Here is a 16,402-nt window from a genome sequence, read left to right on the forward strand (position 1 = left end):
CCCCCCCCCCCTTTCTAAATTTTACCCATCTAAGAAATAAAAATAAAAAATCTAAAAGGTTTATCAGCTAATGGGTACAGGCTAACTGAATTGGACCCAAATCGTAAATCAGTCATCAAGACCCAATTCTGCAATGAACTTGACCACTGACAAGGTACCCAAATTGGGCCAGCACCCCACTAATAGGGGGAATGTCTATTGCATATCAGGTAATTGGGAACCTACCTCCAATATCAAATAGATGAAGATGTGGTCAACGCCTCTAGGCAAGTAGTACTTTATAACTTCTTACCTATCTGATTGATCTAGAGAAAACTCATAGAACATCCTGTCAGCATCATGTGCATGCACTGATCCACCATTCAAGGAATTAGATATAGACGAATCATTACTGCTGTATAACATGCTACTGCCAAAAACACATGCTAACACAGCCCTCACAGGAGACAACTTAGCCAAATGTTTCACTACATCAAGTTGCAAAGGATAAAGAGGGTTTCCAGGTGTCACTGATGAAGGGATGTATGAACTAGGCTTTGCTTCTTTAGAAGAGTGAAAAAATGCTTTATTTTCCAGGCTTGTCTTTGAATAGGTAGGTAGCACGGGAATGCATGCCCAACCATGACCAGATCGTGATGGATAAACTGGAGGCACGCATGCTGATATAACTTCATGCACAAAATCAGCACCCATTATATCTGCCACCTTTCCAGCTGCATCGGTGCTGCCCCGCTCAAACACCAGACGAGTTAAAAGCTGAAAAATAATCACAAGGCCATTTGATACATATATGCACCCTACAGGAAATATCTTTTAAGGCTACAGCATACAAAATGCAGTTATGCACATAGGAATGACAAGGAAACAGAATCATAGCTGCACCAAGGAAATTGCCCACAGTAAAAAGATCATCATGATTTACATACATCATATGCTGTCAGGAGTTGCCATGTCAGTTACCTCATAACCATAACGGACACCAAATATGTCACGTCCTTTTTTTTGGGTGAATTATTTGTCATGTCCTTGTTACATAGCCAAAGGGATAAGATACTTGGACTTCTGAACATGTGATGAAACTCATTCATACCAAAATGTGCTAAACATAAATCAGACATGCTAGCTTGACTGATACAAGATCTTTTAAATATAGAAAGCAAACACCCAAAGCACTGCAAGTAAAGAAGCCCATAATAAAGTTCAACATGCACAAATGGACCAGGATGGTCGAGGCATTGAGTTGCCTGAGGAAAAAACTTCCCTCAATCTAATAACATCTAGGAAGAAGTCAACATACGTGTCAGCAGTCGGCCAGATAATTTGATGCTTGATTTGAAAGGTGCCTGGGCCTTGGTGGTTTTGAAAAGGTCCTGGGATTCCTTTCTTGGGCTGAGTTTCCATCCATATAAATGTTAAGGCTGTTCCCTTAAGAAAAATTATCTCCCAGAATGTCCACAGTGAGCAACACCCCACAACCCCCCCCCCCCAAAAAAACAAAAAAAAAAAGGCTATTTCAGTAACATCAGTTTTAACACTTGAACTAACGGTCAAGGAAAATTATTTAACAGACCACCCCTCCCCAAAACCAGCCTTCAAAGCCCAGGTGTAAAATGAAAATTGAGAGCTTATAGCTACACTTATATGGATATATCTGGCCATTAGCTACTTACACATTTTGGGATGAATGGAAGTTTCTACAATAAGCCATGTACCAATAATTTGATATTTTGATTCTCCTTCTCAGAATATAGTTTAATGAAATGAAAGATTATTTCAACCCCCCCCCCCATCCAAAACACACACAAAACAGCCCCTGCCTTAGTCACCTCGTTGTCTCTTAGGCGCATTGGCCCACCTTATGATCTGACCACAAAATTGATTCTTTTTCTGACTGTTTTATTGGCTTGTTTACAGAGTTTTGATCCACTGAAATGCATGGAATCATGAATATGAAGGGGGGGGGGGGGAAGAAAGTATAATACATGTAAACTCTGTAATTCTTTTCTTTATTATATGCTATTAGACTCACAGTTATATGTTGGCTTTCTAATATTAGGTCATCAGTAACATAATTATATCATATTGTATTGATACATATACATCATGTTAAAAATCAGAATCTAAGTAATCAAACCAAGAGCAAGAAAGGAGAAAGAGAAAAGAAAGAAGAAAGAAGAACAAAGAGAGGAGAAGAGAAGAGGCCAACAAATAGTTCGGAGAGGCAGGCTGCGATAGTGTGTTAGGTCCCACTTGCCGGCCCCTCATCCCTTATATATATATATATATATGACTAAAAGAGAGTTAGGTACTTAGGTTAGAGGTCTAAAATACCTTTAACCTACTTATTATAATGATAAAATGGACACTAATCCCGACAGGACAAAAATGCATCTAAAACTTCAACACTCCCCCTCAAGCTGGAGCATATAGGTAACCCATGCTCAGCTTGTTACAGAAATTACGAAAACTAGGGGCAAAGTGGCAATAAGGTCTTAGTAAATATATCAACTAGCTGATCTGAAGAAGAAACAAATAGTCTCCACTTGTTGGTGTACGATGTCTTATATTCCGTCACAGTTTAATCTAGGGAGTACTGGTGCAATGCCTCGACAGGCAGGATGGTGTAGCTTTACAGATTAAGGTTTTTCGCTATATATTTATAGCGAGGGTTTCTTTCTCTGTAATGCAAGCAATACTGATAGGTGTGAAGACGAGCACTATAACCCTTTTCTCCATTGATAGTGAAACAAAATATCATCTCACCAAGGACGTAGGCAACCTTGCCGAACCTCGTAAATCTGTGTGCATTTTTTGTTCTGTTTTTCCATTATCTTCTGCATCGTTTTAGGGTTGCGTTTCTACATCCACTAGCTTCTTCAACACAACATCTGGAACAAAATGATAGTCCACCTCAATGCCTTTGGTCCGCTCGTGATAAACTGGATTACTAGGATTATATATATATAACTGTTATCACAATGCATCTTCATTGGTGTAGGCACAGGAAAACCCATTTCAAGAAGAGACCTAAGCCACATTAGATCAGCAGTAATATGAGCCATGGCTCTGTACTCTGCTGACTTGGAAATTTTCATTTGTTTCTTACTATTCCATGTAAGCAGATTACCCCCAACAAACGTACAATACACTGTAGTCGAACGACAATCACTAGCCGAACCAGTTTTATCCTTCGTGTTTTCTTTGGTTGTTATTTTCCGTTATGCCCTTGTTAGTAAAAAAGGGTGTACCCAGTGCATGAGACATATATATTGAATGAAGTGGGTAGTCCAAACCAACCCTAAGGTTGCGACTCCCAAGTTAAACAACAACTCTCTCTCTCTTCTGTCCTCTTTTTTTTTCTCTTGATCTTTTATTATTTACATGGTATCAGAGCCATGATCCTTAGGTGCTGCTACTCCTTCATCTTACGATGTTGTTCATCGTTCTTCTAAGGTTTTTTCAATCAATATTGATTCAATAATCATAATTCTGAGTTGTGGTTTCTTTAGGTTCTTGTTTTGGAGGGGCGCAACACCCTATGCTGCAGTTTGATTGCTTTTAGAGGCTAGTTCATGAACAATCGTTGTCAGGATTTTTTGATCGATTTTGGTAGGGTGTTTGAGGAATCGATTTTCTTTGTCAGGATTTCATGACCGATTTCTCTTTGGAGCAAGGCTTTGGAGATCGATTTTTGCAGGTTCTTGATTGTTTGCTGATTTCTTTGTGTCAATGGCAGAGGCAAAGAATGTGGTGACTGAGATTGTATCCTCATCCTCTCATAGGAACACAAAGAAGAATCTTACAGGGGGCTGCCAATTTTCAACAATAGAAGAAAATTTTGCAATTGTTGTTAACTAGTCGTGAACAGGATCATCTAACAAAGACTAAATCTTCTATAGATACTACTTGGGATATTGTTGATGCACAAATTCTAGGCATCTCCTGAACTCTATGGAAAATTCTATTGTCGATATTGTATTTGTTCCCCATATCGACACTGTAAAGGAATTGTGGGAATATTTGACTACTCTATATTATAGACAGAACAATCACTCTTGTATCTATGAGCTTCCCCAAGAGTCTATCAGATTGATCGGAGGGTCGTCCTCTAACCCAATACTTTGCTGATTTTAAGAGGATGTACGAAGAACTAAATTCTCTACTTCCTATTGTAGTAACGTGCAACAGATGCAGAATCGGAGGGAACAACTTGAAGTTATGGGAGTTTTGGGTGGAGGTGACTCCGTTTGTTCTCAAATTCTTGGAGGTGATAAAATGGCATCACTTGCAAATACTTTTCCCATGTCTTACGGGTATCTCGAGAGAGTTCTTATGATCCTACACCAACAAATAGCTCTGCTCTTGTGTCTCAAAACAATAATCGTGCTAGTACATGTGGCACTGGAAATGGGAATAGTAGGCAGACTACTGGTAATTCCAACACTTCAGATGGTTCAAGACTAGTACAAACATGCCACCATTGTGGTAAACCAAGACACATCCAACATTTATGTCGAAAACTTAATGGAAAGCCTTCTCAGAAACAGTTTGCCAATTCTACAACAAGTATCGAACCTTCCACCCAACCTGGAAAATCTGAGGGTAAGATGGTTGAGATGACAGATAATGAATATGCATGGTATACTCAGTTTCGGACTTATTAGCCCCTCAGACCTCCACTACTACTTTTGTCCAAACAAGTAGTGTTATTACATGTTTCTCTTCTTCTCGTCCCTATATCATTAATTCAGGTGCATCAAACCACATAACTGGAGTCTCAGTTATATTTTCCTCTTTCCAGAAATCTTTTTCCAGTGTCACTTTGGCCAATGGTTCTCAGGCAAAGGTCAATGGCACTAGATGAATTCACCCCAACTCTTCTTTGTCATTATCTTTCGTTCTTCATTTGCCATAGACTCGGTTTAGACAATGCCTCTACACTGCCATCCCTTTTGCAGTGTTCTAGCAGTATTTTATATAGAAGCTAGATGGCAAGATCAAATAATTAAGCTTGTTTTACTTTTTTTTTTTTTTCTATGTTTGAATAGATTTAGGTAAAACAAAATACATTGCATAAAAAATGAATTATTGCATCAATTTGTTCATAGATTTTAAATTTTCTTAGAAAGTTGACAATATACCACTACTACATTTAAGAAACCTAATCGTTTTAAACAATTTGAATACACTCGTTTCTCAGTATGGTGTTCTCCATTTTAGTGCTTATGCATAGTACATGTTATATAATTTTTTTTTTTTTACTGTTTTTTAATGCAAAAGTCTATAAAAATGTGTTTTCCATCCATTTATGTGCATACCTTTAGCGTTTATCCAATACGATACCCTCCAATAAATATCTTAAATTTAACCAACCGATATGGCAACCGATACTTTTTTTTTATGCATGATAAATGTTCTAAAAAGAAAATGTGAAGGAGATTACAACCCCGAAGGGAAGATACAAACCCTCAAAAGGGTAACCAATGCCCACATGGGCTAACAAAGAAGCATGAAGCCCATACAACTTAGAAATCCAAAGCCACATGGGCTAAACGAGAAGAGCCAATAAGCCCACACAACACAAAACTTCATAGCCCACATGGGCAAAGAAATGGCTAAGAAACCCATTACAAAGAAGAAGGCCACTAGGGTGGAACCCTGTACAACATTTCTTCACACTTTCACTTCCAACTACCAAGACAAGAATTGGATCACCACCAACAAGAAGCCAGCCATGGTGGAGGGGCGCCAACCTTGCGGAGGGCCATGACGGAGGGGGCAACTAGCTTAGCAGTGGTCACAAATTACCATAAATGGGTGCCGGCCTTGCGGAGGGCAACGATGAAGCGACTGTCAGCAGGACATAGCTGGCAACCTTGTGGGCTGCTAGCCAAGCGGGGTAGCAGTCGAGCAACTGTCCACCCAGAAGCGCTGGCGATGAAAATGATTCGATCTGGAAGGGGCATTGAAAACTAACGAGACCAACAAGGACTGAGCAGCCACTCTTGGTCTCACCCAATCTGAGTAGAGGCTTGGCTGGAGGCAACATAACACACTCAAACAGCAGCCTTTTGCCACCAGATCAAAGCAATGTCTAAGTCAGTGTCTCACACCTGAGACAGAGCAATGGCCAGATCTAAGCAGCAACTTAGGCGACAGCTCTAAGTAGCACCGAAAACCCGAATAGAAATATCTCTCACAGTAGATCTGAGTAGCATCTAAGACAGCGTCTCTCACACCTGAAACAGAGCAGCAGCAAGATTTAAGCAGCAGCTTGGGTGTCGCACTGATACTTTAATCCTTGGTCCTAATTGAAGGACAGGTGTAGAGGAAGAATTTTTTACCTTGGAGGAAAATCAGCCTTGAGATCTTGTACCCTTACCTCCGGGTAAGTCTGCTATTGGTTGCCATTGGGTGTATTTGGTTAAGGTCAAACCCGATGGTTCTTTTGCTTGATTGAAGGCAACCAATAGATAAAAGGTATGCCCTGGTTTATGAGGGTGATGTTAAGAATGCATTCATTCATAGTGATTTACATGAGGAAGTCTATATGGAACAACCTTTGGGGTTTGTTTCTCAGGGGGAGTCTAGCATTGTGTGCAAGCTCAAAAACCCTTTGTACAATTTGAAGCAATCTCCTTGAGAATCGTTTGGTAGGTTTACTGATGTAGTTCTTGAGTTCGGGCTGCCATGGTTTAACAGTGATCACTCAGTTTTCTATCGGCAATCGGGGGTAGGAATGATATTCCTTGTCGTTTATATTGATGATATTATAATTACTGCAGATGATGTTGAGGGTATCCAAAGTTCGAAAGGGCACTTGTAGCAGAAATTTTAAACTAAGGATCAGGGAAGGTTAATATATTTTTGGGTTATTGAAATTCTCAGTCAAGGAAAGGGATTTCGCTTTCTCAAAGCAAGTATTTTTGGATTTTGTGCTGAAACTCAGATGTTAGTGTCCATGCCACTAGATACTCTTATAGATCCCAATGTAAAACTTACAGCTGAAAGTGGTGATACTTTGGATGATCCTGAGACATATCGGAGGTTGGCTAGAAAATTAAATTATTTTACTGTGACTCGACCTAATATTTCCTTTCCTGTTAGTTGTGGGTCATTTTTTGTCCTCTCCTCAGATGTCCCATTGGAATGCTATTGTTCGTATTCTGAGATATCTCAAGAAGGCTCCAAGTCGCGATTTGCTATTCTCTAATCATGGACATGTACATATTAAAGGTTTTTGTGATGCTGATTGGGCCAGATCAACTACTGGATACTGCACTTTTGTTGGGGAGAACCATGTGTCTTGGAAGAGTAAGAAGCAAACTGTTGTGGCTAAGTCTACAATAGAGTCTGAGTATCAAGCCATGGTGGGTGTCACTGATGAATTGATGTGGGTGAAGCAATTGCTGACTGAACTTGGGTTTGAACGTACATCTACTATGCAGTTGTGGTGTGATAACCAGGCTGCTATTCATATTACATCAAATCTAGTGTTTCACGAGAGAACTAAACATATTGAGGTCGATTGCACTTTGTTCGGGAAAGCTACAACAAAGAATTATCTTTATAAGTCATGTTCACACAGGAGATCTTGCAAATATTTTTACCAAGTCTCTTGGGAGCAGTAGAGTGGATTATATTTGTATAAAGCTAGGAATATTAAAAGAGAAAGAGAAGAAAAAAGAGGAGAAGAGAGAGAGAGAGAGAGAGAGAGAGAGTCACAACCTTAAACTATGAGAAATTCCACGAAACCCCTAATTAAATTTAAATAACATCAAGCCAATTAATCAGAAACCTTTATCACCCAAAAGCAACAATTGTTTCCCCACAAATGAGAAGTTTGTGTTCAGAAATTTTCCAATGCTGAGAAAATAACTTTCTACACTGGAAAAACCATAAATCTCTGCACAATCAACATAAGAACTATAAAAACTTACATCTTTAGGCCATTCATAAACAAGAGAGAAGAAGTTGAAATCATGAGTTGTATCAATTCCGTCAACTATGTCACCGATCGTTGCAATGTAGAGAATAAATGCTGAAAGATATGTAGCTGGTTTGGAACTCAGGGGACCATAGAATCGTTTTCCAGTATCTTTCATGTCATAACCAACAGAGTGCACACTAGTTTCTCCAGCTGCTGACCTAAAGGATGTTGGTTTGGTAGCTTTTAGTCCAAGCCCAAGCACACCATCCCGGTCAAAAATTGATATGACATTCTGATCAGCATTGGGGCTTTCTCCTTTCTTTGCATCCATGTCCTCATCAGCAAGAGCTCTTGCAAGGTTATGAAGTTTCCCTGAAATTTCAGACAAGGAAATCACAAATCTTAGGGAAAATACCCATCATAATGTAAAAATCAGGGAATGATCAACAAAATCCTGAAAGCAGCACCACTCAAAAACTGTCGCTTCCCCATGTGAGCATCTTCAATCATCTGATGTAAGATAGCAAGAGCACGTTGTCTATGTCCTTGTCTGTTAGACTCCCTAGATGATGAAGAAAGTATAGTCTCTCCTGAAAGAATTGCTTGAAGAGTCGGAGGTTTTTCCTGAACAAATAAATCAAAAGACAATTATCGCTTTCACGGCTACAATAGTTCACAAGTAAATAAGAAGAAGAGATGAACAAACCTCTATTACAATTTTCGCCTAGCAGGTCTACAACAACTTGGAAGTGAGAGAGAATTTTGCATGGCAAGCAAACTTTGGATAAGATTGCAAGACGTATTAAAAAGATATTGGCACTCTCTAAAGTCGCAAGCAGAGTGAAATAAGCAATATAAAGTATTAAACACAGACCTTAATGTAGCCAAGACTTGCAAATTGTATCCCATGTGTAAAAGATAAATCTACACAATCTCAAGCTATAGAATCTACGATCTCATAAGCATCACATATGAATTATGATACAGCATATTAGGAAACTCCCATATGTGTGAAAGAACTCCGAGCCATAGTTTCAAAAATTGGCTGATGCCAATCCTGATTCTGGCAGATCCGGCTCGGCCGATCCCTTTCCAAAAACTAGGGTTAGGGCATATTTGGGTCAATTCTTGCCTATTCCTCACTGATCCAGACTGATTCCAATCTGGATCGGATAGGAATCGGCTGGGACTGATCTGGATCCCGATTCTGGTTCTCAAACACTACTCTGATCTCCATGTGCTATCATCATTATTTTGTGAACAGAGTATTCATTGAAGCACTTCACCACCAAACAGAGGTGGAGCCAAGGTGGGGGTAGTCCCCCCCCACCCCCAAACCACAAAAGAAAAAGTTCTCAAAACCCCATGTGGAAATGTAGGTAGCTTGCAGAAAATATTAAAGTATGTTTTTCTTATATAGGTTGCACCCCCATTGTTTTCAACTCTTGCTACATAACCGCACACCAATATGGTACAAAAGCTTAAACTGAGATCAGGGCCATTATTCGAAATGATCAGTTTTTACTCTTAAAAGGCCAGCAGATACAATATTATCTACCAGACTACCACATCTTAGCCAAGGTTTAAAGTATCGGTATGTATCGTATCGTATCAGCCGATACGTATCGGTGTCGGCCCTTATTGATATGATACTACCGATACAGTACATGGAAAAATTTTAAGTTCTTTTGTATCGATATGTATCGTATGATACATACTGATACACAAATACATACCAATACATGCCAAAATGTACATTTCACCTTGATTGTTTATTTTCCGTAGAGTATCGGTACGTATAGGTATGAATCGCTATGTATCGACCAATACATACCTATACAGTACGTAGGGTCATATAATAGCCTAGAAGGGTCGTTTCTCAGCAAAACACTATTTTTTTAGAGGGATTTTTGTTCCAAAGTTGCTTTCAGCCATTTTTCTCTCTAACAAAAATGGAAATCAAGGTTGAGAATCCATATTACACCCATAAACAACTACAAACCTTGGATTCAACAAAGGTAAAGCAAAGATTCAAAGCATCAAGTCCCTCAACAACAATTTCAAGTAAATATACTTGTCTCTTAGTGTGATACTCTCCATTTTAGTGTTTATGCATAATACATGTCATATATTTAACTTTTCCTTTTTTACTCAAAAGTGTTTCCTATCCATTTATGTGTGTATCTTTAGCATATCCCCGACACGATATGATACGCTCCGATACGTATCTTAATTTTGGAAAACCGATAAGTCCGATACCGATACTTTAATCCTTGATCTCAGCTGATAAATGTTAATACTACGTAGATATATTTTCATGTCAATACCTAGTCATGGTTTAAGTTTCAGACAAATCCAACCTCACATGCCAATAATGCTTTGAGATGGGCGCAATCTCGGGAATAACAGAAAATGGAACAATATTTCTATTGGCACTAGGAAAATAAGAGGACCGATTGTGCTTTGCAAATTCATAAATATCACAATTAAAATGGTCCAAATTACAATGCTTATCTAGAGAGGGAAACAAAAGACGTACAACATAAAATGAGAAAGGAAGGTTGACCGAGACGACAATGTCATTGTTGCAGGTGACTAAGAGCACTGGCTTCCGGAGAAATATGAGCTAAAACTATAGAAGCAGTAGTGAGACCCGGATCCAAGTAGTAAAAGAGTCTAAAGATCATCCTATACCCTACCATATCCAAACGTTGCCCTCGTCACCAAATCTTGAAAAATACAATGGGTAGAAAAGAAATGAACCAACGACTACTCGGACCTTGTCCTTACCGAACAGGTTTTATAAGTGTGAAATAGTCCAAGGAGCTGGTCATATGATCAGAGGCTCTAGAGTCAATAAGCCAAGATGAGCCAGAGTAAGAAATATACCTCACTAGGCAAGATGGGAAGCAGGTGAAGTGGAAGGTCCCCTGGTCGATGTTGCAGTGCCTAGTTGCAAGCAGCTGTTTAGAAGAAAAAGAAGTCAGATTGGTGCAATCTGTGGTCTGAGAGAGATGAGCCTGGGGCTAAGTGCCTAAATGATCTGTTTCCCACCATTCCCACTTCCTTTGGGGCAACCATGAAGTTCCCAACAGGTTTCCCTGGTATGGTGAGGATGCCCACAATAGTCGCTTCATAAATGAATCAGGTTCAGTAGAAGAACCAGTAAAATCCAAAGCAGGGGAAGCTTGAGGGGTAGTAGCTTTGGCAGGTAGAACAAGGAGGGGCAGCAGGTGTCATCATGGCTAAACGGCATCGATCCTCATGCTAAATAGTGTTATAAATCTGGAAAAGTGTGGGAAAAGTTTCTTTTCTAAGCAACTCAACAGGAATCTGGTCATACTCTAGGTTGAGACCAGTAAGGAAGTCATACACCTGTTCCATTTTGCGCTCCTTCCTAAATGTATCAGCATTAGAGGTGAAAACCATGGGTACAAGGTGATAAAAGTCCAACTGCTGCCATAAACTGTTAAGGGCAGAACAATAGGCAGAAATAGATAGCTCCTTCTGAGTAGTTTCCCGAACTTGTTGGCAAATCTCATAAATCTGAGCATAATTGATTGTCTGCCATATGCGTGGTTAACATCTTCCCACAAATCCTTCGTAGAAATCAATAGAACAAAACTTACTGATAGATGGTTCCATAGAATTTAAAATAAAGGACATAACCAGGTTGTCATTAGCCAACCAATTTTCCTTAGCAAAGGCCTCAGAAGGCATAGGGGTGTCACCATACAGGTACACCAGAAAATGATTACCACGGATGGTAAAGATATATATGCGCGACCAAGCAAGATAGTTGAGTCCATTCAACTTGGTGGTTTCTGGCTACTGACAGTGATGATGGGGAGTGCTAAGGCGGCCCAAAGCCCCACCCCTAGTACCAATGGAAGTTACGGATTCTTACGTCATAGAGCCAAGAAATATAACAAGAAGTTCTAGGAGAAGTACCTCACAAGGGGCTATAAGGTATAGAGAACTAATACCCGACAACAAGCATAAGGGGCAATAGAAAGTCTAATCGAAGCTCGGAACAATGGGTGATGGCGGCAAAGGGAGGCTGAAGGCCTAGAAGACCAGAGAGGGTTTGGCGAGGTTGATAAAGGGCCAAGAAGGGCCTAAGTGGGCCTGACGGAGGTGGTTGGGGCTTGGCAAAGGCCAACGGAGGCGATAGGGGCGACGATAGGGGCCAGGAGGCATTTACGGAGGCGGTGGGCCGGCAGAGGTGTAAGTACCCTAGGTAGCAGCAAGCAGGGGTCTGGGAGTGGTGGCGACAATTGGTGGAACGGTGGTGACTGTCGTCAAGTGGTGGCGATGGTTAGTGTGGAGTAGCACATGTTCAATCATCCATACTAAACATGGAGGAGAGGCCGAATCCTCGATGGCGAAGATTAAGAGAAACCTTAGGTGGAAAAAAAAAATTAAACCCAAAAGTGGATTGAGCTCTGATACCAAGTTGAGGAGAGATGCCAAAGACTGATTTGGCTTATCGAATCATAAAGGCCAGCACTTTATTTATAGATGGAGAATGATTACAAAAATGGAATGCTAGCTAAGGATGACTCAATACTTATCTATTATATGAAACATGTGCTTAATGAATCTAGACTCATTAACAAATAACTAGGCTAAGTAAAACTTTCTATTTCCATGTACTTTCCACCTTCATTGTCTATTGCTTTTTAAAAACTTGCTTTGCAGCCAAACTACACCCACATAAAGGGGGTTTCTAATCTTGTAATGGTGTATCCTCATTATAAATAAAGATGAAGGGCTAAAAGGCCCTCAATTTTGGCTATATTAAAAAGAAAAATAAAAATCGTTGGATTGCTAAAACCAAATTTGGGAGACCATCTCATTTGAAATTAGTTAAGTTTTTCGCTCATACCACCTGGGGGGCATTGACACCCCAAGGAACAAGCTAGTTGTTGATTCCTGAGGCCTTCCCGTTACTTTGTAGCAACCTCATGCCCCTCCTACTAAGGTCCAAGCTTTGCTTTTGTTTTGTTCCTTCGTCTCCCCCTTCTCTTTAGGGCTGCTTGTATTCTTTCTTTTTCTCTTTCATAATATATTTCTTATTCACTCCCCACCCAAAAAAAAAAAAAAAAATTGACCAAAGTAAGAGCAAATACCCTTATAAGGTCGGTCCTCTAGTCCATGTACCTCCATTGGTCCAGTACCTTTGTCCTCCCTGCCTCTATGATTAAATCTTTTAACGGTCTCCTTTGCATTCTCTAATTTCCTTTAGCCTCTTAGTTGGAAGAAGGTTTGTCTTCCCAAATCAGAGGGAGGATTAGGGATAAGAAGAATTAAGGATGCCAATTTAGTGGGTGTCCTCAAGCTCATTTGGAAAATTGTGTCCAAGCATAAAAGCATTTAAGTCGATTGGATCCTCTCTGGGTTACTCAAGCATAACTCCCTTTGGATGGCCCCTTCCATTCCTGATGCCTCCTAGATTTGGAGAAGATCCTGGACCACAGGCCCATTGCCCTCTTTGCCATTTCCTTCTCCATTGGAAATGGTCGGACCACCTATCTCTGGAAGGACCACTGGCACCCTTCGGGTATCTTGTCTCATCAGATATCTCCCAGAGTTATCTACTCTTCTGGTCTCCTCCCCAATGCTTTTGTCCCCTCTATCCTTTCTCCCACGGGTTGGTCCCCCCTCCTCTCCTCCTCCTCTCCTTGATCTATGGACCTCCCTCCCTCCTTTTCCCCCTGGTCATTGAGGAAGAGAAGATAAATGCAACTGGCACCCCTCTTCCAATGGGATCTTCTCCTCTGCCTCTGCTTGGTCCTTTGTCCGAACCTCTTCCCCGATTGTCCTGTGGCATAAGTTGCTATGGTTTAAAGGTTATATTTCCCGCCATAGCTTCACCCTATGACGATGCCCGACCAATTGTCTCCCTACCCAATCCTTCCACATCCATCGCCATATCCCCGTCAACCCTTCATGTTGCCTCCATCTCAGGGAATGGAGAACATCCCCCATCTCTTCTTCTCCTTCTCCTTCTCCTCTTTTGTTTGGAAAATTGTCCTCTCCAAGTGTTGGCTAGCTAGGAGACTAATTCTCCCCTTTGATAGGGAATAGAACTGGATAGACATGACCTTCTCTGGTTCTTCCATCTGTGACACTGTTGATAAACTGGCTTTTTGTGCATCCATTAATCATCTCTGGATGGAGCGTAACATTCGTAGATGGACCCCCAAATCTCGCTCTCCGGATAAGATTTGGAAAGCTATCTACTTCGATGTTACCTCCAAAATCCAAGCCTTCCATGCTCGTCCTGTTCCCAACTCCCTTAGAAATACCCACATCATTGCTTCTTCGAACCTGCAGGTCGATCTCATTCCCTCCACTTGATGGCATTATGGCTATCATCCCCCCTGTTGTTGTCCCCTGGATTGTGATGTTTTGCTTTTAATCTGTTGTTGATTCCCCCTAGGTTGGCTTTTCCTTGTTGGCTTAAGCCTTCCCTCCCCCCTTTCCCCTTGTATATTCTTCTCCTCTTGGTAATGAATTATTTATTCATAAAATTAAATTAAAAAAAAAAATTGACCAAAATTTTCAAAACCAAAGTGTCTCATCCTCATTGTGGCACGGGGAATGATGATGTGGAAATTCTGGCCTTGGATAGAGAATACGTGGTCGGATTAGCCACATGCAAAATTTCATAGCCTAGTTCAATCAAATCCCTCCTATGCATTGGCATGCATCATCATGTATATTTATGTTCTGCTATGGTACTCCAATAACTACTATGCACACTCCCATAGTCTTGAATTTTCAAAGATGTATTTTGCCATCTGGAAAAGTCAGTTGGACTGAAATTGACATGTGAGTAGGGAGTCTTAGGGTCTACTTGTCCATAAAATTTAGGCCCCCATCCAATCTACCACATGGCAACCCATTCTGAAATGTTCTGCCCATACTTAGAACACCCTTCTCACCTCAAATAGAAATTCCAAACATCCCCAAAAGGGACCTTCTATAAGTCACCAAGCCAAGTGATGTTTACACTGCGTGGCCCTACCACATGCCTACACAATGGTGGGCCCATGTGATAGAAGACCTCAAACCTCACAAAATTTCAACCAGAAATGAATAAGGAATGGATTAAAGTTTAAACCGAAGTTCTATCCAAAAAATAGAAGTTTGATCCGAAGTTTCAAAATTTACAAAATTGCCACAAGAGGGTAATGAATATAGACATACAAAATGGCATCTTTGTGATTTTGAACCACTTCCTCCGCTTGTTTGGGGCTAAAACTTACACCAATGAGATGGCTTCCTGATCATCCATCAAATGGATCACCCCCATAATGCCATGTGATAAGGTCGGGAAGTGCAAACACTACTATTAGAGTGTATGTGTTGGTCGGAGGTTTATGGTGTCCATAGACCTCCATACCATGGGATGGTATTTGTTACAAGTTATATTTGTCAGTTAGACTAACCTACTGTAACTAGACCTCAGGCTTTAGAGTCCTTGATGGAGGGGCCTCAGGGAAGAAGGAAAGAACTAGAATAGAAGGGGAAGAAAGGGATCACACACTTAGACATTACACAAATCCAACCAGGGAGGGAGAGATCGCATAAAGGGGAGGGGAATCACACATAGCCCTAAGGCTCTCAAACATTAACTCCATTCATCATTCTTCAAATCTGTCCCATTAGAGTACATTAACTTCTCTATATAAAGAGGGCAGACTAGTAGTCATAAACTAAGAGTTAGACTCCAATTAGGACTAGACATTACATAATAGGAGTTGGACTCCAAATTGGTCTAAACTAGAACTCCACCATGGAGTACGTAACTAACTAGTCATTCACTAATAAGAAACCTAAACTGACTAAAAACTGAAATAACAAAGGAAATAGACTCAAAACAGGACTCTAACTAAGCTAATGAATTAAATCCCGTTTTTTCTACTTTTTACCCATATTTTAGGCCCATTAAAGTGGTCTGCTACAAAGAAAACTCATGGGATCAAAGGCTCAACACATACATAACCCAACCTAAGGCTTATTTGCAATAAAATAAGCTCATTAAGTGACTTGTTTACATCAATTCCCCCGATGTTGAGAAAAATGGGTCCACAAGTTTTGTAGGAAGGGAGAATCAACACCAATCGAATGCTATGAAATCCACGACGCGAAGTTCATAGGTGAAGTAGTAACTCGGAAAAATAAAATCGGTCGGTTCACTGAGGAGATCAACCGATTTAAATTTTTCCACAAGTTGATCTTCAACTTCCAATGGTGCCATCTCATCTTCTACCACTGGTGATTCATCTTCCAAGTTGAGATCACATAGTTGAAGGTAGAGTGTATATAATAAGATGTGACCAATGTTAGGTCTTTGATGTCCTTGCAGTGTTATTGCATCTCATCGAGCTTCTCTCGCCTCAATTGTATTTGTTAACGGATATCCAATAAAAGATATAGATCCATTGGTCATTTTTTTTTTTT

General features: G+C 40.4%; 1 protein-coding gene across 1 annotated transcript in view; it reads right to left on the bottom strand.

The window, feature by feature from the left end:
* LOC122077177 overlaps nucleotides 1-16,402 on the bottom strand; it is a 126,502-nt gene that overhangs the window by 53,812 nt on the left and 56,288 nt on the right. Inside the window, exons 12-14 of the mRNA XM_042643026.1 lie at nucleotides 8,398-8,554; nucleotides 7,941-8,302; nucleotides 293-756 (exon numbers count right to left, since the gene is read on the bottom strand). Of these exons, the coding sequence (XP_042498960.1) occupies nucleotides 293-756; nucleotides 7,941-8,302; nucleotides 8,398-8,554 (983 nt within the window). The remainder of the gene's footprint in view (nucleotides 1-292; nucleotides 757-7,940; nucleotides 8,303-8,397; nucleotides 8,555-16,402) is intronic.

Source organism: Macadamia integrifolia, chromosome 4 (assembly GCF_013358625.1).
Source record: "Macadamia integrifolia cultivar HAES 741 chromosome 4, SCU_Mint_v3, whole genome shotgun sequence".
NCBI classification, from domain to species: domain Eukaryota; kingdom Viridiplantae; phylum Streptophyta; class Magnoliopsida; order Proteales; family Proteaceae; genus Macadamia; species Macadamia integrifolia.